This window comes from Oncorhynchus mykiss, chromosome 9, assembly GCF_013265735.2.
Source record: "Oncorhynchus mykiss isolate Arlee chromosome 9, USDA_OmykA_1.1, whole genome shotgun sequence".
Lineage (NCBI taxonomy): Eukaryota > Metazoa > Chordata > Actinopteri > Salmoniformes > Salmonidae > Oncorhynchus > Oncorhynchus mykiss.
In genome coordinates this window covers 45,836,131-45,858,549 of record NC_048573.1, presented here as the reverse complement: position 1 = coordinate 45,858,549, position 22,419 = coordinate 45,836,131, and the positions used below count along the sequence as shown (strand labels likewise).

The 22,419-nt window shown below is 44.3% G+C and overlaps 1 protein-coding gene across 5 annotated transcripts in view; it reads left to right on the top strand.

Moving 5' to 3' along the window:
• Positions 1-22,419, top strand: part of LOC110532208 (kazrin) — a 224,992-nt gene that overhangs the window by 182,716 nt on the left and 19,857 nt on the right. For 3 of the 5 annotated variants that reach the window (XM_036988140.1, XM_021615904.2, XM_036988143.1), the window contains 6 exons: positions 1,475-1,666; positions 9,724-9,860; positions 10,081-10,251; positions 12,100-12,183; positions 16,144-16,336; positions 21,636-21,772. In XM_036988140.1, the coding sequence (XP_036844035.1) occupies positions 1,475-1,666; positions 9,724-9,860; positions 10,081-10,251; positions 12,100-12,183; positions 16,144-16,336; positions 21,636-21,772 (914 nt within the window). The remainder of the gene's footprint in view (positions 1-1,474; positions 1,667-9,723; positions 9,861-10,080; positions 10,252-12,099; positions 12,184-16,143; positions 16,337-21,635; positions 21,773-22,419) is intronic. The other 2 variants (XM_036988141.1, XM_036988144.1) reach the window with 1 other exon arrangement.

Genomic DNA, 22,419 nt, shown 5'->3' with positions numbered 1-22,419 from the left:
AGAGCGGTCTCCAGTCAGCCCAGTTAGCTGAGAAGCAAGTTGCTGAGAGGGGATTGCTGGGAGAGCTGCGGGCGACGTGCCCACTGGGCACTAATGAGCAGGGTTGAGATGGACGCTCCAGGGAAAGGTCGCCACCCACCACGGGAAAGAGATCACATGACCGTAGTGCCATTTGAATGATGGGGGGTGGGAACAATCAAGCCAACAAACACAACCAAAGTGTCTTGATTTGATTGGCCACTGTGGAAGTTAATAAGGACATTAGTTATGGACATCATCCCCGTGTGAATTCTGAGCGTATTATGTTGAATTTTTGTGGAACTCATAGAGCAACCCTTTGTAAACTGTAGATGGAATGGATTTTCTAAAGGGAATAATGCCAAATGATTATTACAGAGGATGTGCATCCAGACATTTGTGTTTCTTCATCAAGTAAGGCATAAGGTTATGTTCTTGGAGATTGCCCAACATCTGAATATTATTATCCTATTGTAAGCTCTCTGCAATGAGCCACACAATCATTTTTAGTCGAGCCACATCTTAACCTTGGCACTCCACTGAAAATGGCGTATGTAACTGGACCTATGTTTCTCTGCTCAATTTCCCCATTCATTATTGTGTCGTTTCTGTGTCCTACTGGGATATTGGCGCTGGGACATGAGAATAGTCTGATTTTGATATTTGGCAGTTGAGATGGGGATGAGCTGTTTTCTCCAGCTTCTCCTGAGCCGGATGACTCAACTCATTCCTTTTATAAATTAGTCTCAGTTAATCCAAGTAGGACTTTTTTCTTTGTATGAAAATCATTCAATGTTTTAGCTGCAGAGTTTAATCTTAGCACACCTTCTGAAGAACTGTCTTGTTCTCAGTTTGTTTGAATGTAGAAGCATCTATCTAAATACTGTACATAATGACAGTTGAACCTTTGTTCTTCTGTATGCTTTTTTTTCACATTACCATCTTTGTCCTGTTGATTTCTGTGATGATTTCAGTGGAGGCCTTTCTTGCTATGCCCTTCATTGGCATGATTTGAATTTCTCTGTGTTGTTCAACAGCTAAAAGGGCAGCAGTTTGCAGTAATATTTACAACAAACATAAACTCTCTCTCATTCCGTCCCCCTTTCTACCTCCATCTCTCCGTCCTACCATGTGTTGCTATACAAGAGCAGGGAACTGTGATATTAAACTCCCAGTCTCTCTTTCCCTCCCTCCCTTCTGTGTTACAGTACAGTTTAGAGTACCATCAAGAGACCTAACCTCTCTATCTTTTTCGCTAGCTCCTTTCCCTGCTCTCTCCTTCCTTCCTATCTGTTTTACAGTACCGTTTAGAGTGGGCCTACCATAATTTCCATAACCAATGCAGGACTAACTATATCTGTACCTCCCTCCCTACTTAACAGTACAGTTTAGAGTATCGCCCTTTCATAACAAATAGAGCCCTAACCTCTCTCTTTCTCCTTGTCTCCTTCCATAGTTTTGTTGCGGGAGGAGGTGGCCCAGCTCCAGGAGGAGGTGCACCTGCTGAGGCAGATGAAGGACATGTTGAGTAAGGACCTGGAGGAGGGCCACGGCGGCTGCTCCGCCGACGTGCTCTCAGCCACCGAGCTCCGCGTGCAGCTGGCCCAGAAGGAGCAGGAGCTAGACCGTGCCAAGGAGGCACTGCAGGGTGAGTAAGCGGGCTGACGGGGGGCTAAACAGTGAAAAGTGTGTAAGCAAACGCACCGAGAGATCCAGAACCAAGGTTGCCTAGCCCTGTGGTAGACAACAGGGCAACGGCCCAAACACACATCCCAATATAGAGTGAAGACAGTAACACATCTATTGATCATTTTATTAGGGAAATATTGCTATCTTATATTATATTCAAAGAAAAATAAGGATCTCATTCGATATCAAAATAAGCACTTCACGGGTTGTCATGGGATTTTGTGTCTACACCTGTTTGTTGGCAGAGGCCAACGCTCGTACACAGAAAGTAATACAATATAGCATAGAATATAATGGTATAAATTACATTAACACAATATTACAGTTGTGGCCTCTATGTTTAGCTCTGAATAGCTACACACTGGGCACAGAGGTCAATTCAACATCTATTCCACGTTGGTTCACTGTAATTTTGTTGAAATGACGTGGAAACAACGTTGATTGAACTAGTCTGTGCCCAGTGGGTAGCCTCTGAACTTAAATATTTTATGAGTGGTCTGCAATGAAAGCCAAAGCAAACAGACTCCTGCAGACACTAAGAGCAATCGCAAGTAATGAAAGCTGAATTAAGAGTGGCTTCTGTTATCTTACAGGGTCTAGAGAAGTTAAGCAGGACGGCTTTGCTCTGTGATCAAGCTCTCCTGCGTGGGAGAACAAAGGAAATTGCTTGTTGTCATCTCTTAATTAATAGAAGTTTGTTTTCATTGCTCGGGAATAGCTTTCAGCACTGATCGTCAAAGAACTAATGTGAAGTGACATGCGAGTACTTTGTCATCTACTGTACTATAGGCTGGTGCAGGTACTAGGGTAATCAATTCTGAGGCCAGAGTCTGATATGTCCTCCCTATCTTTTTTGGTTGATATCAAAGGGTAAAAGAGAAGCTAGCTAGCACTTTAGTTGCCATGACACCCATAGTTGAGCTTGTACATTTTCCCCCCCGCTACTATGACACTCTGTGAGGCCCCACTGTGACTCGCTAATGTCAAAAACATTACTCAGTGGGGCAGATGTCACTGCATCACAGTGCTAGATGCGTCACTACAGACCCGGGTTCAATCCCAGGCTGTATCACAACTGGCCGTGAACGGGAGTCCCGTAGGACAGCGCACAATTGGCCCAGCGGCATCCGGGTTAGGGGAGGGTTTGGCCGGGGGGGGCTTTACTTAGCTCATCGCGCTCTAGTGACTCCTTGTGGCGAGCCAGGCTTCTGCAGGCTGACCCCGGTTGCCAGTTGAATGGTGTTTTATCTGAATCATCATCATTGGTGCGGCTAGTATTAAGAAGTGCGGTTTGGCGTGTCATCTTTCGGAGGACACATGACTCGACCTTTGCCTCCCGAGCCTGTTGGGGAGTTGCAATGATGAGACAATATGGAAATTGGGGAGGGGAAAAAAGGGGAAAATACAATAAAATATGACTCAGAGACTGATATATCATTACCCCTGATTGCCCCTGGTGATCTTAAGTATGACAAAGTAAACCACATTGAGTGAGGTGGTGTTATGATCGAGCTAAAGGTGGGGGTCCATTACTATAACAACTCGTGGCACCCTTGTTACCATCAAAGGATGGACGTCATCTGTAGCTAGCACAAACTGACCACACTGTGTCAAGGTCCTACCACTGGAACTGCGATCTTAGCGTGAGCGTCAATAGCGCTCACAGCCTGGTCCCAGATGCAGGAAATGGCATGTTATGTTGAAGATGTCCCTAGTGGTGCCACTTTCAGCCATGGCCAAGCAGAACTTGGAAACATCTGTTCTCCCCATTTTGGCTCATTTAAATGTTTGTGTTGTTGTGCTGTTTGTTTTCCATAAATGCGGGAATGCTTTCTCTCTCTGGTTCGGCATACTTACGAGCAGTAGCAGGAATAATTATAGTGTGTGGGTTTGTTTTGATAGATGGGAGCTAAACCCAGGAGAGCGGACCTATGTGGCCAAAGTAGCGCTGTCGTCATGTGTACTTAAACCATGGCAACCGTAGAACACTGGGCCCCATTAAAGGAACAGTAACCTTTTCACACAAGTCATTAGCAGTGTCATGACGCTAGCCCTTTCAATGACTTGGATAGCAGAGATATGAACAACACCCTCCCCATTTCCTGTTAGGAGGGGAGGGGGAGCAGTTTTATGACTTTACAACCACGTCGTAAATTCCTCGTCTCCCTGACCATGCAGTATGGGAGAGAGAGTGTCACAGTAGAACAACGGAACTCTCCCACCAAATTCTACTACATCCCAGAATTTGAGAATTTAACAATATTCCTATTTTGTGTAAACGGTTGGTGGAGAAGCCAGCTACGACCCGGTCCATTTTGTTTCATTTTTGTGACCTCATGAAAGACACTACAGCCACATTACTCTAACTCTGTGAATCCTAGATTACAGCCTAACAGACTGCAGCTGTAAATCTAGTACGAGAACACTGACCGATGCGGAAGCATCTCCAGAGTGAGATGAACCTCTTAGACCAAGTGAACCTCTCACACGACGACCCGGAAGATGCCACAAAGGACGATGGCGACATTGACTGGGCAAACAAGAGCCTCACATCACCAGCTCAACTATTGAAGCCAGATTCCTGTAAATATAATGCATTGCTTTTCCAAATGAGCAATCGTTAGTGGCATATGTACTTATGTGAGAATAGTTTCCCAGGTCCAATAGATACCCCTGTTCCTTAGTCTCTCTTCCATAACCCCCTTCTCTTCTCTCTGAATCTATCGTGTTATAAACAAACAGTTTTTGTTCAGTCCACTAGGGACGGTATTTACTGTATAATGTTATTATGTATTGTATATTCTGTAATTGTTTAATTAGTTCGTAAATAAATAATTGAGCCAATTTGTGTATGGATGATTCATAAGTAAAGGCTGGGTTTGTGCAGATAACCAAGCATTTTACGACGTTCAGATAAGACTGATATTAGGTAAAGAATAATTAATGACTGACTGCTATTGATATAAAAGATCTTTAAGAGTGGATTCGGGAGATAGCCGCTCTATATAAAGGAATACTTCCGTGGTTCCCCAGGTTATTAATGAGTTAATTGTTGCATGATTTAATTAAATCATGTAATCAATTAAACGTTAGGTAATCAATTTGATAAAATAGCATGTCATATGAAAGAAGTCAGAGACACAAAAGCAGTTAGCTAGCACTTCTGTTTTCCTGACTGTTACCTGAGTTAGCGAAGTAGTGTAGGCCCACTAGAGGACTCATGAGTTCTTCAAGCTGGGGGACCATTTGGTTTGAAGTACCTTCTGGTGGGAAACAGAAGTGTTCTGGAGAGTATCTTGTCAAATAGAATGATGCTCGACTGCTGCAAATTAAACTGAGGCAGATTGTTGTTTCTGTTTGATTTAACCCAAACTAAATCCTCGCCTGGGGAAAAGAGCCCAAAGTTTCAAGAGCATAAGCTCTTACAGGGACTTTGATTACCTCTCCTAAAGATTGATGTGATACAGGACAACTCTGTGGTTTTGTGTTTATCTGTCGGGATGGAAAAGAAGGCTGGAGGGGTGCAGATGAGTGACAGAGACGTGGATGGCACCTTGTTTCTTCTGCTGTTGCATACCAGCAGAGAATTGCAGTATATTGTTCCATTGGGTTTTATACAGGGTGTTGTTCCTACCTTAGCTCTGAGTGAGTTAGTTCCCTACGTTTGGAGAGTTTTGTATCTGAGTAAATTAATTCAAAAGTGGAACAAGGGCACCTTCAATCCACCCACCCTCCTTTTCTCAATCCCAGATACAATAAGCACTTATCAGCTATCTCCCTCCCTCCTTCCCTCTCTCTCTTTCCCTCTCATTGTGTATCCCTCTAACACAGCCCCATCTCTGTGTGAAGCCCTCTGCTCAGCCCACTCCATGCCGGTCATTGGGCTTTGAACACTGTAATTGTTTTGGTGGGTAATTGCCACCCGCTCATAATTGTAGGTTTGTTGTGATGCCCGTGAATGCTCAAGCTAGCAGGAGTGGGCAGGAGAAGGACAGGGTAAGAAACATACCCAAGTTAGTTAGGTGCAAGGCATAGAGTGGATAGGGCTATATATAGACAATTGCAGCAGAAGGAAACAAGTAAAGGAGGCAGCTTAGACATAGCCTAACCTACCTTGGCAAAAAATAAGGGCCATTTATTGAACTGAAATGTCCAGTCCAGCTACTGCAGCTGAACTGTTATCATTTCAATGTGTTTAGCAGTTTATCTGAGCCCCTTTTGAGTTGGACAATTCCTCTGCAAACAAGTTGGATGTTTAATTAGCATCAATTATTCAAAGCGTACTTTGTCCATGCTGCCAGTTTTCAATTAGCTATTTCCACAATGGCCAATGACTATCTCTCTGGGATTCCCAGTCAATGCAGTCAGAAATGAAAGCCTCAGACGCCAATGTATCATCAAAGCACAATCTGCCGAGTGCATTTAGTGCTATTTCACACTACGACATGTTTTGAAAGCTGCACAGCCCCACACCACAGAGCAGCCCACAAGAGTCGTCACGCTCTCATTGGACCACTTCACCCGATCACGTTCAATTAATTACAGTTTTAGAGGCCTTAACAAATGAAGGCTTCTTTCAAAACGACTCCAATTGAATTTGAAAAGTGGAAAACATAAATGCAGTCAGGCTAATGTGCTCCAAACTTCCAAGGTTCTTTATGTAATTATTTTTGCTGGCAGCTGTTTCGTCTAAGAGATATTCGAACTGCTTCGTAGTTCAATCTTCAGTCAATTTGTCTCCAGGGAGTTGTAATTTAGGTTCACAGTGCCACCTAGTGGTTGCCTATGGCACCTTTGTCCACCTATCCCCAATCAAGAGAACAACCAATCACCCGGTCAAAATTCATTGAAAAACTCTACAGCGATGGTCCTCTTTAAGGAACTCTTAAAGGTTTCATTAATTGCACCTCAGTATAATGAATTGTGATTGGTGGCTCGCCTCAACAATCAGCTTGGCCCCTCTCCTCATTACCTCCTCATATACGCTGCATGGAAAGACAGACCTTACACTAGAGTAATGAGACAGACATAGAGAGGTCTGAAAAGCTAGAATCTGTGAATGGTGGTGTCCATACAGTAGCTGCTGCTAATTGTCTTATTTCAGTGAAAAACCACCAGTGCCACATTTGGTCTTAGCTGCTGAATAGATACAGATACAGCAAAGTAACTATGTGTCAGAAGTGAATGAAATTAAATGAAAATCTCCTCTACGGTCGATAAATGGTGGGTGCGTTCAAATGAAAAGTAACACTGCAGTGCCAGGTTGTATGTGGCAGATTCACACAGTAACGACTGAATCGAATAATCAAGTTGGTTGGGTTTTGCAAATTCTGGCCAAGCTCAATTTCATTTGAATTATTTTCATCTTCATCTTTTATCTTTTTATCAAAGTCTCTGCTGCTTTTCTGCCCAGATTCCCCCACTGAAATGTCTTTGCTACTGGTCTTCACAGTCCCCGGACTAGCAGTTAATGAGGAATGGTTGATCCATTTTTAATGGTAGCTCCCCTGGCTCGCTCGTAAACTACAGGATCTCTGCAGCAGTGAGGGTCAAAGGTCAGCCAGGGGAATTATATTTTTTTGTAGTACAGTGTAGGGTAATATTTTACAATATGAACATATGATTTTATGTACAGGTAACTTCCAAAATAAAGGAAACACCAACATAAAGGGTCCACGTCGCATATAGTGTGCATCATTTTCATGCTCATTAAACCATTCAGAGACCACTCGTGTGCAGTGAATGGGGCCATTGTCATCCTGGAAGAGACCATTCCCATCAGGATAGAAATGATTCTCCATAGGTTGAAGGTGATCACTCAGAATGGCTGCTTTTATTGGTGTTTACATTGGCCTGTAAGGGGACCTAAACCATGTCAGGAAAATGCACGCCACACCATAACAGAGCCTACAGAACCCTTCTCCGTGGGAAACAAGCACTCGGGCCTGTAGGTTTCTTTTGGCAACTGTGCCTGCCCAGCATTTTTATACATGACCCTAAGCATGATGGGACTCACTGTGGTTCAGTCACACAGGACGCAGGAGCCTCTCGAGTAACCAAAAGTCCCCACAGGAACATAATGTTCCAATCCACACACACTAATGAATGAAGCCACTATATAGTGAACTGCTTTTGTCCAGGGCCAATCGGGCTCAATGGTGCACTACGTAGGGAATAGGGTGCCACATTATGAAAGAAAGACAGCTGTAATGAAAAATGAGTGTGCAATGTGTGGTCACAAACCACATATGCCTTTGTCTCATAGACAATGTTGAGATAGGGTAGAGCGAATGGGGTAGGGTTATGGTCTGTGAAGTGTTTTGCAGGAACCGTGGGTAGATGGGCAAGATTGGTCCGTGTCCCGCTGCTAGTAATGCATTTGTGTTTTTCCAGTGTGTTTTGTTCTCCTCTCACTCCCGCTGTTACCTGGAATGCCCTTGAGCTGATGCACGCACACGTATGTTCACAGACACACACACACACACACACACACACACAGACACAGACACACACACGCGTTCATCCATAAACACACTCACACCCACATACGGACATTCACACATACACACACATCAAGGGGAGAGCAGGTGCTGGTTTTATCATAGAGACAGTGTATGAAAAGACATCCGTTCAGTTCGTTTTTTTTGTCCTCAAACTCTACACACAACATTAGCTCCAGGTCTGTTTGCCCGGTTCCCTGGTGGTTTGCCCTGTCTCATCTGATAATGACTTTTGGAGTGGCTGGAGTCTTGGAGAAGCCATCCGTGTCTCTGAGAATGGAAGTCATTAATATGGTTGTCAGTGAAGGTGGCACTCTTGCGGTTTCCTGTCTCACCTGTCCGGCTTAAAGCAGAACCTCTGGGTCTCTGAAGGAACTGAGACAACGCCACATCCCTCCTAATTCTGTCTATTTATGAACGCACCACACATGAACTGTGACAATGAACAAGGCTCTGCCTCTATGGGTTGTAGAGGGAGTTTTTGTTGCCAAATACTTGCCAATACGAGATTATTATTTATTTTTTTGCTCTGACACTTTTTCTCTCAGCTCAAAGGGAGCTTTGATATAATTTCCTGTAGCAGGTGCAGAAAGGAGCGGAGCTTCCTGTCGGCCTGACCAATGAGGGGGATCTCTTTGTTTTTGTGGTCCGGCCAGGTGGCTCAGTCATACATTACATTGGCATGGGGATTGGTCTCCCGGAAACTGCGGGTGAGCAGAGGGATTAAAAAGAGGGTGAATCTGTCCTTGTGAAAAGTTGGCGCTGGGTTGACGCGTCCGTCCGAGTGTGTGAGCGACCCCCAGATGCAGTCTGTGAACTTCGCTCAATTGCAGTGTATGCAATGGAACTTCATTAACGAGACCCAGCTGGAGGCTTGGCTATGTGAGAGATGGGGGAGAGAGAGAGATTTTGCCATCTCCCAGCTTAAACCAAAGTCATGAGGTAAATGTGGTTAGATTAAATCGATATAACTTAAGGGAGAATCAAAGAGAAAAGAGCAGGGAAACAGAGAGGGTGTTTATCTACGTTGATCCCCACTCTGCAGTACGGCTGGGTTAAGTGACAGAGTGGAAGTCCACCTGTCTGCATCCCTCTCAGGCTCTGTAAGATTTAAATGGCAGTTGAGATGAAGAGATTGACATAAAGGCCCATCTCTGATTCACTTTTCCATCAACAAGCTCCCACTCAGCATTAGACATGCAAGAGCAGGCTTATCGAAGGATCTCTATACACTGCTCATTTGTCCCCAACTGAATTTAAAAAGAAGTGCATTGTGCTTTTGTGTACTTTGCCTTTTCTCACAGTTCAACGAATGTGGTACTGTAGTTAGTGTTCACACTGTGTATTACTAGTAGTATTAGTAGATATTCAACTCTGCTTTGGAATGGAATAGTCCTTCTGAGACGATCCTAATATGGACACCGTACACTTGTGACAATAATGTTAACAACATAGAACTGAACATATATCCTCTGTATAGAGACAATGCTAACTGACTCTCTTATTGTCTTCATAGCGATGAAGGCGGACCGGAAGCGTTTGAAGGCGGAGAAAGCAGATCTGGTCAACCAGATGCAGCAGCTCTACGCCACACTGGAGAGCCGAGAGGAGCAGCTCCGTGACTTCATCCGCAACTACGAACAGCACAGAAAAGTATGACACGTCTCACACACACACACACACACACAAGGCTTTATTAGCTTTTATTAAGATACAAAGTGCACAAATCATAGAAGTAGTATAATTATTGTCATTAACTTGTTATGTCATTGTAAGTAATTGAAAAGATGAATGAATGTGTGCCCCTCTCCTCTTACTCTCCCCTCTCTCTCCCCCGTATCGCCCACTATCCCCCCCTCTCTCTGCCTGCCAGGAGAGTGAGGATGCGGTGAAAGTGCTGGCTAAGGAGAAGGACCTGTTGGAGAGGGAGAAGTGGGACCTACGGCGGCAGACTAAGGAATCTACAGAGCACTCCGGCGCCCTACGCTCCCAACTGGACCTGAAGGAGAACAGGATCAAGGAGCTGGAGGCCGAGCTGGCCATGGTGAGACACACACACTCATACAAGTTGAAGTCGGAAGTTTACATAAACTCAGTTTTTCACAATTCCTGACATTTAATCCTAGTGAAAAACCTGTCTTAGGTCAGTTAGGATCACCACTTTATTTTAAGAATGTGAAATGTCAGAATAATAGTAGAGAGAGTGATTTATTTCAGCTTTTATTTCTTTCATCACATTCCCAGTGGGTCAGAGGTTTACATACACACAATTACTATTTGGTAGCATTGTCTTTAAATTGTTTAACTTGGGTCAAATGTTTCAGGTAGCCTTCCACAAGCTAACTCACAATAAGTTGGGTGAATTTTGGTCAGGTTTGGTCAGGTAACTGAGTCAGGTTTGTAGGCCTCCTTGCTCGCACACGCTTTTTATGTTCTACCCACACATTTTATATAGGATTGATGTCAGGGCTTTGTGATGTCCACTCGAATACCTTGACTTTGTTGTCCTTAAGCCATTCTGCCACAACTTTGGAAGTATGCCTGGGGTCATTCTTCATTTGGAAGACCCATTTGCGACCAAGCTTTAACTTCCTGACTGATGTCTTGAGATGTTGCTTCAATATATCCACGTCATTTTCCTCCCTCATGAAGCCATCTATTTCGTGAAGTGCACCAGTCCCTCCTGCAGCAAAACACCCCCACAACATGATGCTGCCACCCTGTGCTTCACGGATGGGATGGTGTTCTTTGGCTTGCAAGCCTCCCTCTTTTTCCTCCAAACATAACGATGGTCATTATGGCCAAACAGTTCTATTTTTGTTTCATCAGACCACAGGACATTTCTCCAAAAAGTACAATCTTTGTCCCAATGTGCAGTTGCAAAACTTTTTTATGGCGGTTTTGGAGCAGTGGCTTCTTCCTTGCTGAGCAGCCTTTGTCCCCATGTGCAGTTGCAAACCTTTTATATGGTGGTTTTGGAGCAGTGGCTTCTTCCTTGCTGAGCAGCCTTTCAGGTTATGTCGATATAGGACTTGTTTTACTGTGGATATAGATACTTTTGTACCTGTTTCCTCCAGCATCTTCACAAGGTCCTTTGCTATTGTTCTGGGATTGATTTGCACTTTTCACACCAAAGTACGTTCATCTCTAGGAGACAGAGCGCGTCTCCTTCCTGAGCGGTATGATGGCTGCGTGGTCCCATGGTGTTAATACTTGCGTACTATTGTTTGTACAGATGAATGTGGTACCTTCAGGCATTTGGAAATTGCTCACAAGGATGAACCAGACTTGTAGAGGTCCACACATTTTTTTCTGAGGTCTTGGCTGATTTCTTTTGATTTTCCCATGATGTCAAGCAAAGAAGCATTGCGTTTGAAGGTAGGCCTTGAAATACATCCACAGGTACACCTCCAATTGACTCAAATTATGTCAATTAGCCAATCAGAAGCTTCTAAAGCCATGACATCCTCTTCTGGAAAGCTGTTTAAATGCACGGTCAACTTAGTGTATGTAAACTTCTGACCCACTGGAATTGTGATACAGTGAATTATAAGTGAAATAATCTGTATTTTAACAATTGTTGGAAAAATTACTTGTCATGCACAAAGTAGATGTCCTAACCAACTTGCCAAAACTATAGTTTGTTAAAGACTCCAACCTAAGTGTATGTAAACGTCCGACTTCAACTGTACATACAGCCTGAAACACACAGAAGAATACACACCTGCAAATACACACACGCTCGAGCCCGTTCAACAAGTCAGGGTAAGAAACCCAGAGTTTTGCTACATCTGTTGCTGGACCATTACACTCCTTCTACACACACACAGAAGAGCAGCCCCTCTCAACGTGTGTATGTGTGTGTGTGTGCCCTTCCTGTCTCCTCCCTCAGATAAGTAACAGTGTGACACAGAAAATGGAATACTGGGTGTTTGATCGCCCCGTCGACAGGGAGCCTTCCCCTAGGGTCATGTCGGTAAGAACGGACCCCCTGCTCGCCTCTCTTTGTGACACCCCCCCCCCCCCCCCCCCACCCCACCCACCCCCGCCACGTCGTTCTATTTCAAAGCGTGCCGCCATTCCCCTGATCTTCTCCCCAGTGTGAAATTCATTTAGGGAGTCCTGGGTTCGAATAGTATTTGAAATCCACCAAATTCTTTAGTTGTGCTTGATGGAGCTTGCCTGGCGCAACAGAAACCATTCGAATAGTCCAGAAAAGAGCCAATCCCGTCCTTCTGGCACTCCACACAGGCTTGTGCAATCAAATACTATTTGAACCCAGCTCTGGTATGCACGTGCATCACTAACCCCCAGGTTGATGCCAATGGTCCGATAACCTCTTGATGGAATGATCCCTATTTGAGTCGATTTGTGAATGATTTGAATGTTCTCAATCTGATTGACCCCTTTTCTTGGTTTCATCTAACTCGGAAGGATCATCTGGTGTAGTTGTTAGGGAAGTGCATTGATGAATTAATAAACTAACATCTGAGTTCCACACATGGGCTCATGGTTTGACCAGGGAAATGCTTAGCACTCTGTCCTAAGGATTGTGAACGGGTCATTTAAGAGGTTGGTGACGTTTTTGGTGGTGGTGATGATGATGATGATGATGGGTTGATGATTATGATAATTTGAATGAGGGTACTACTGTTGCAAAGGAAGGGTATATTACTGGAAACTTTCGAAGCTTACCAGTAAAGTACCAACCTTTTGGTAACTTTCAAGGATTTTATGTAATTTATCACAAGTTATCTAGTGGCTGTTTTTGATCATTTAGATTACCACAGGTGTCTACTTATCTCTGGCTGCTGTGTGGCCTTATCACATGTAAAGTACACTGAGCAAAAATATCAACAGAACATGTAAGGTGTTGGTCACATGTTTCATGAGCTGAAATAAAAGTTAGCAGACATTTTTCATGTGCACAAAAAAAGCTTTTTTCTCTTCAATTTTGTGCACACATTTGTTTACATCCCTGTTGGTGAGCATTTCCCCTTTGCCTAGATAATCCATCCACCTGACAGGTGTGACATATCAAGAAGCTGATTAAACGGCATGATCATTACACAAGTGCAACTTGTGCTGGGGACAATAAATGGCCACTCTAAAATGTGCAGTTTTGTCACATGACGCAATGCCACAGATGTCTCAAGTTGTGAGGGAGCGTACAATTGGCATGCTGACTGCAGGAATGTCCACCAGAGCGTTTGCCAGATAATTCAGTGTTAATTTCTCTACCATAAACCACCTCCTTTGTTGTTTTAGAGAATGTGGCAGTATGTCCAACCAGCCTCACAAGTGCAAACTACGTGTAACCACACCAGCCCAGGACCTCCACATCTGACTTCCTCTTGCATTGGGATCGTCTGCGACCAGCCACCCAGACAGCTGATGAAACTGTGAGTTCGCACAACCTAAGCATTTCTGCACAAACTGTCAGAAACCATCTCAGGGAAGCACATCTGCGTACTCGTCGTCCTCACTAGAGTCTTGACCTGACTGCAGTTCGGCGTTGTAACCGAATTCAGTGGGCAAGTGCTCGCCTTCAATGGCCACTGGCACACTGGAGAAGTGTTATTTTCACGGATACATCCCGGGTTTCATCTATGCCGGGCAGATGGCGAGGAGTTTGCTGATGTCAACGTTATGGACAGAGTGCTCCATGGTGGCGTTGGGGTTATGGTATGGGCAGGCATAAACTATGGACAACAAACACAATTGCATTTTATCAATGGCAATTTCAATTCACCAAGATACCGTGACGGGATCCTGAGGCCCATTGTCGTGCCATTCATCCACCGCCATCACCTCATGTTTCAGCATGATAATACACAGCCCCATGTCGCAAGGATCTGTAGACAGTTCTTGGAAGCTGAAAATGTCCAGTTCTTCCATGGCCTGCATACTCACCAGACATGTTTGGGATGCTCCCGCCAAAATCCATTAACTTTGAACAGGTATTGAAGAGGAGTGGGAAAATATTCCACAAGCCACAATCAACAGCCTGATCAACTCTATGCGAAGGAGATGTGTCATGCTGCATTAAGGCAAATGGTGGTCACACCAGATACTGACTGGTTTTCTGATCCACTCCCCAATCTTTTTTTGAAGGTATCTGTGACCAATAGATGCATATCTGTATTCCCACTCATGTGAAATCCATAGATTAGGCCCTAATTGACTGATTTCCTTATATAAACTGTAACTCAGTAAAATCTTTGAAATTGTTGCATGCTGCACTTGTATTTTTGTTTAGTGTATATAAAATAATCAAATAAGATTTCAAAATAAATGATTATAAAACATCAACTTAGCAAATGCCCTTGGTGTTTCATATTTATTTTACTATGTCAATATGTTTTGGCACCAAACTGGTGGCAGTTGTGAAAAAAGTCAATAGTTGGAGGAGTTGCAGAGTTAATTGAAAATAATGCCATTGTTGATTAGATGCTTCTTTCAGTAATTAGGCTATTTCCTCTTGAACCATATGGTCTATCCACCAGGAACTCATAGACAATATAGACACAGATATAAAAAATGAATAGTAAATATGAATGACGTTATAAAAGTATAAATTACTTAAGTTACCATAGATTACCATAAATAACCTGTTAATTACCAAAATTACAGAAGATTCCAGTAACTTTGGAAAATTACCATTAGCTTTCCAACCCTAAGGGTGACGATGATGATGATCTATTTCGCTCTCATGCTCTCTTTCTATTTTTCCCCCCACATCCCCTGTCTTTCGCTATCTACCCCCCTCCCCCCCTCTTACTCCCTCTCTCTAGCAATTCAATTTCAATTTAAGGGGCTTCATTGGCATGGGAAGCATATGTTTACATTGCCAAAGCAGGTGAAATAGATCATAAACAAAAGTGAAATAAACAATAAAAAATGAACAGTAAACATTACACTTACATAAGTTCCAAAATAATAAAGACATTGCAAATGTCATATTATGTCTATATACAGTGTTGTAATGTTGTACAAATAGTTAAAGTAGAAAAGTGAGAATAAATCAACATAAATGTAGGTTTTATTTACAATTGTGTTTGTTCTTCACTGCTTGCCCTTTTCTTGTGGCAACAAGTCACAAATGTTGCTGCTGTGATTGCACACTGTTGTATTTCACCCTTTTTTTCTCATGATTTGATTGGGTCTAATTGTGTTGCTGTCCTGGGGCTCTGTGGGGTCTGTTTGTGTTTGTGAACAGAGCCCCAGAACCAGCTTGCTTAGGGGACTCTTCTCATTGTTAATTTCTCTGTCGGTGATGGCTTTGTTATGGAAAGATTTGGAGTCACTTCCTTTTAGGTGGTTGTAGAATTGAATGGCTCTTTTCTGGATTTTGATAATTAGTGGGTATCGGCCTAATTCTGCTCTGCATGCATTATTTGGTGTTTTACGTTGTACACAGAGTATATTTTTGCAGAATTCTGCATGCAGTCTCTCAATTTGGTGTTTGTCCCATGTCTTTGTCACTCTCTCACATCCTCTCTCTCTCCCCCCACTTCTCCCCAACCTCTCTCTACCCCACTCCCTCTCTCTCTTTTTCTCTGTCTGTGTGTTGGCTGTAAACACTTCCCCTAGCTATTCTGTCCATCTCTCAGCATCAGTGAGCGATTTCACACATCAAAGGGGAACACGCGTACGGCTGAATTTTTCATGAAACACAGACAGACGAGAAAGCCCAACAGAGACCAAAACCCACACAGCGGTGTCACTATTGTAGTTGGCTGTTTTATATACATGTGCACACTTGATCGCACCCAAACACACACATACATTATGAACGTTCACACTCACTTGCGAAGAGTCGTGAATAGCCATCTTGCTGTAGGAATAGATTGTATAATTGGCAATGGTAATGCCGCATGGGGCTGATGTGTGTGTGTGTGCCCGTGTGTGTGTGTGTGTTTGTGTTCCCTCCTAGGCGAAACAGTCCTTAGCGACCCTAACTAAGGATGTGCCCAAGCGCCAGTCTCTAGCCATGCCCACAGAGGCGGTTGTCAACGGCAACAACCAAGAGTGGGTGATGCACGCGGACCTGCCCCTCACCGCAGCCATCCGGCAGAGTCAACAGACCCTCTACCACGTCCACACAGGCCACCCCACAGACAGACAAGGTGAGGCACACGCACGCACACACACACACGCATGCACACACACACACTGGACACTGGTGGGACTGTTAGCCATGTTTAACTGAGTTAAGGACGTTAAGAACGTACCATAAGCTCACTCCATGTCGAACATTAAATGTTGGTACCTTTTGGGTGGCTCAAACTGTTGGAGCGTTCTCAAGGAGTGTGTTAGCAATGCAGAGGTCCCGAGTTTGAGCCAGGTATGAGCCTAATCAGGGGAAGTGGTACTCGTTAAGCAAGCAACGTGATGACTGAGTTCCTCCTGATGTCACGATGCATGGTAACTTTTGAACAACCAAATATGTATATGCGTCTTACTATACTATAACCTTTGCCTGATCAAGGATGGTTAAAATCAGATGATGCACACCCGTCACTGACTTTATCAATAAATGCATCGAGGACGTCGTCCCCACAGTGACTGTACGTACATACCCCAACCAGAAGCCATGGATTACAGGCAACATTCGCACTGAGCTAAAGGGTAGAGCTGCCGCTTTCAAGGTGCGGGGCTCTAACCCGGAAGCTTGTAAGAAATCCGGCTATGCCCTGCGGCGAACCATCAAACAGGCAAAGCGTCAATACATGGCTAAGATTGAATCATACTACACCGGCTCCGACACTCATCTTATGTGGCAGGACGTGCAAACTATTACAGACTACAAAGGGAAGCACAGCCTCGAGCTGCCTAGTGACACGAGCATACCAGATGAGCTAAATCACTTCTATGCTTGCTTCGAGGCTGCAACGGCTGTCCTCTTCTTCTGAGGAGTAGGAAGGATCGGACCAATATGCAGTGTGGTAAGTGTCCATGTTCATATTTACAGTGCCTTGCGAAAGTATTCGGCCCCCTTGAACTTTGCGACCTTTTGCCACATTTCAGGCTTCAAACATAAAGATATAAAACTGTATTTTTTTTGTGAAGAATCAACAACAAGTGGGACACAATCAGGAAGTGGAACGACATTTATTGGATATTTCAAACTTTTTTAACAAATCAAAAACTGAAAAATTGGGCGCGCAAAATTATTCAGCCCATTTACTTTCAGTGCAGCAAACTCTCTCCAGAAGTTCAGTGAGGATCTCTGAATGATCCAATGTTGACCTAAATGACTAATGATGATAAATACAATCCACCTGTGTGTAATCAAGTCTTCGTATAAATGCACCTGCACTGTGAAAGTCTCAGAGGTCCGTTAAAAGCGCAGAGAGCATCATGAAGAACAAGGAACACACCAGGCAGGTCCGAGATACTGTTATATTTCCCAAGCTTTAAACATCACAAGAAGCACTGTGCAAGCGATAATATTGAAATGGAAGGAGTATCAGACCACTGCAAATCTACCAAGACCTGTCCGTCCCTCTAAACTTTCAGCTTATACAAGGAGAAGACTGATCAGAGATGCAGCCAAGAGGCCCATGATCACTGGATGAATTGCAGAGATCTACAGCTGAGGTGGGAGACTCTGTCCATAGGACAACAATCAGTCGTATATTGCACAAATCTGGCCTTTATGGAAGAGTGGCAAGAAGAAAGCCATTTCTTAAAGATATCCATAAAAAGTGTTGTTTAAAGTTTGCCACAAGCCACCTGGGAGACACAACAAACATGTGGAAGAAGGTGCTCTGGTCAGATGAAACCAAAATTGAACTTTTTGGCAACAATGCAAGACGTTATGTTTGGCGTAAAAGCAACACAGCTCATCACCCTGAACACACCATCCCCACTGTCAAACATGGTGGTGGCAGCATCATGGTTTGGGCCTGCTTTTCTTCAGCAGGGACAGGGAAGATGATTAAAATTGATGGGAAGATGGATGGAGCCAAATACAGGACCATTCTGGAAGAAAACCTGATGGAGTCTGCAAAAGACCTGAGACTGGGACGGAGATTTGTCTTCCAACAAGACAATGATCCAAAACATAAAGCAAAATCTACAATGGAATGGTTCAAAAATAAACATATCCAGGTGTTAGAATGGCCAAGTCAAAGTCCAGACCTGAATCCAATCGAGAATCTGTGGAAAGAACTGAAAACTGCTGTTCACAAATGCTCTCCATCCAACCTCACTGAGCTCGAGCTGTTTTGCAAGGAGGAATGGGAAAAAATGTCAGTCTCTCGATGTGCAAAACTGATAGAGACATACCCCAAGCGACTTACAGCTGTAATCGCAGCAAAAGGTGGCGCTACAAAGTATTAACTTAAGGGGGCTGAATAATTTTGCACGCCCAATTTTTCAGTTTTTGATTTGTTAAAAAAGTTTGAAATATCCAATAAATGTCGTTCCACTTCATGATTGTGTCCCACTTGTTGTTGATTCTTCACAAAAAAATACAGTTTTATATCTTTATGTTTGAAGCCTGAAATGTGGCAAAAGGTCGCAAAGTTCAAGGGGGCCGAATACTTTCGCAAGGCACTGTATTAAACTCAGAACACTAACACCAAAATAACAAAAATAGACCAACACAAAACAGTTCTTTCTGGTGCAGACACAGAGACAGAAAACAACTACCCACACCCATAGTGGGAAAACAGGCTGCCTAAGTATGGTTCTCAATCAGAGACAACGATTTCCAGCTGCCTCTGATTGGGAACCATACCAGGCCAAACACATCGACATACAAAACCTAGACTACAAAACATAGAATGCCAACCCCAACTCACGCCCTGACCAAACTAAAACAGAGACATAAAAAAGGAACTAAGGTCAGGACGTGACAGAGGCAAGCAACACTGAGGCATGCATGAGAGCATCAGCTGTTCCGGACGACTGTGTGATCACACTCACGTCAGCTACGGAGAGCAAGATCTTTAAACAGGTCAACATTCACAAGGCTGCGGGGCCAGGTGGATTACCAGGACGTGTGCTCCGGGCATGTGCTGACCAACTGGCAGGTGTCTTCACTGACATTTTCAACATGTCCCCGATTGAGTCTGTAATACCAACATGTTTCAAGCAGACCACCATAGTCCCTGTGCCCAAGAACACGAAAGCAACCTGCCTAAATGACCACTAAAGGCTGGTAATGGTTCACATCAACACCATTATCCCAGAAACCTTAGACCCACTCCAATTTGCATACCGCCAAAACAGATCCACAGGTAATCTCTATTGCACTCCACACTGCCCTTTCCCATAGGAACACCTATGTGAGAATGCTATTCATTGACTACAGCTCAGTGTTCAACACCATAGTGCCCTCAAAGCTCAACACTAAGCTAAGGATCCTGGGACTAAACACCTCCCTCTGCAACTGGATACTGGACTTCCTGATGGGCCGCCCCCAGGTGGTGAGGGTAAGTAGAAACACATCTGCCACGCTGATCCTCAACACTGGAGCCCCCCAGGGGTGCGTGCTCAGTCCCCTCCTGTAATCACTGTTCACCCACGACTGCATGGCCAGGCACGACTCCAACACCATCATTAAGTTTGCAGGCGACACAACAGTGGTAGGCCTGATCACCCATAATGACGAGACAGCCTATAGGGAGGTGGTCAAAGACCTGGCCGGGTGGTGCCAGAATAACAACCTATCCCTCAACGTAACCAAGACGAAGGAGATGATTGTGGACTACAGGACAAGGAGGACCGAGCACACCCCCATTCTCATCGACGGGGCTGTAGTGGAGCAGGTTGATAGCTTCAAGTTCCTTGGTGTCCACATCACCAACAAGCTAGAATGAGGCCTCCCGGGTGGCTAGCTGTGCCATCAGAGACTCTGGGTTCGCAACCAGGAGGTCCGTGGGGCGACGCACAATTGGCCTAGCGTCGTCTGGGTTAGGGTGGGCTTGGCCGGTAGGGATGTCCTTGTCTCATCGCGCACCAGCGACTCCTGTGGCGGGCCGGGCGCAGTGCGCGCTAACCAAGGTTGCCAGGTGCACAGTGTTTCCTCCGACACATTGGTGCGGCTGGCTTCCGGGTTGCGTTGTGTATTGGCGGACGCATGACTTTCAACCTTCGTCTCTCCCGAGCCCGTACGGCAGTTGTAGCGATGAGACGAGATAGTAGCTACTAAAACAATTGGATACCACGAAATTGGGGAGAAAAAGGGGTAAAATTCACACACAAAAACCACAAAAAAAACACAAAAAACAAGCTAGAATGGTCCAAACACACCAAGACAGTCGTGAAGAGGGCACGACAAAGCTTATTCCCTCTCAGGAAACTAAAAAGATTACAGCTGCAACATCGAGAACACTGGTTGCATCACTGCCTGGTACGTCAATTGCTCGGCCTCCGACCACTAGGCACTACAGAGGGTAGTGCGTACTGCCCGGTACATCACTGGGGCTAAGCTGTCTGCCATCCAAGACCTCTACACCAGGCGGTGTCAGAGGAAGGCCCTAAAAATGTACCCCAGCCACCCCAGTCATAGACTGTTCTCTCTACTACTGCATGGCAAGCAGTACTGGAGTGCTAAGTCTAGGACAAAAAGGCTTCTCAACAGTTTTTACCCCCAAGCCACAAGACTTCTGAACAGGTAATCAAATGGCTACCCGGACTATTTGCATTGTGTGCCCCCTCCCCCAACCCCTCTTTTACGCTGCTGCTACTCTCTGTTTATCATATATGCATAGTCACTTTAACTATACACTCATGTACATACTACCTCAATTGGGCCGACCAACCAGTGCACCCGCACATTGGCTAACCGGGCCATCTGCATTGTGTCCCGCCACCCGCCAACCCCTCTTTTACACTACTGCTACTCTCTGTTCGTCAGATATGCATAGTCACTTTAACCATGTCTACATGTACAGTGGGCAGAACAAGTACTTGATACACTGCCGATTTTGCAGGTTTTCCTACTTACAATGCATGTAGAGGTCTGTAATTTGTATCATAGGTACACTTCACCTGTGAGAGACGGAATCTAAAAATCCAGAAAATCACATTGTATGATTTTTAAGTAATAAATTAGCATTTTCTTTTTTACTGTTGTTTTTATTCTTTACTTACATATTGTTCACCTAATACCTTTTTTCAATATTGGTTAGAGCCTGTAAGTAAGCATTTCCCTGTAATACCTGTTGTATTCGGCGCACGTGACAAATACACTTTGATTTGATGATGTCAAAGTGTTTACTTGTGATGTCATCAGAAATACTTATCTGCTATCTTTGTGACCACAAAACATAGAAATCCATGATGTTCCCATGTGGATATTGGGGTGGTACTGAAGATTAATATGGGGTTGACATAATTTTTTTTACATTTACCTTTGTCAACCCATTTACTTGTTTCAAACCTGTTTTTAACATTTCTTCCTTTGCCCCACAGTGGCTGCAGTCAGGGTGAGCCCGTGTCACTCCCGCCAGCCCTCCATAATCTCAGATGCCTCGGCCTTGGAGGGCGACCGCTCATCCACCCCCAGTGATATCAACTCCCCCCGCCACCGGACACACTCCCTCTGTAATGTAAGAGCTGCCCACCCCTTCAAGTAATCAACTCCTTCACAACTCTACTCTAATCCTTATCTCTCCCAATATCTCCAGTGGCTGGCGCTAAATTTGGTTCTGGGTTACGAGATTACTCTACTCCTAGCCTGGTCCCAGATTTGTTTGTGCTGGTTTGCCAACTCCCAAGTCTGCACAAACAGATCTTGGACCAGGCTACTCTACTCCCCATCTCTGAAAGCATGCCCCTTGTCCTGTAGTTGAGGGAGTTTCACCAGAACAGGCCGTCTTTAAAAAAGTAGGTTTTATTTGGGATAGCTGCCTAATATATGTCTACATAGAGTTGCGTTACGAATGGGAGAAATTACATTTTGACAGATTATGTGTTGGTTTCTGGCTAGCTTAAGATCAGCTCCTGTAAAACGTATGTTGATGTTATTCCAGCCACTTCAACTGTGGTTTTGCCACTCTCACTTCATGTATTCATTTCTTTGAATGTGCTCCCTATCAGATAACAGACACATGCCTGACTAGTTCACTCAGTATCACTTCACCTCTTTCTGTCTCTCTCTCTTTCTCTCAATCACTTTCCTTCACTCGCTATGTGTTGTATATTTCTGTTCTTCTCATCTCTTTATCTCTGCATCTCATTCTCTCTGATCTCTCAT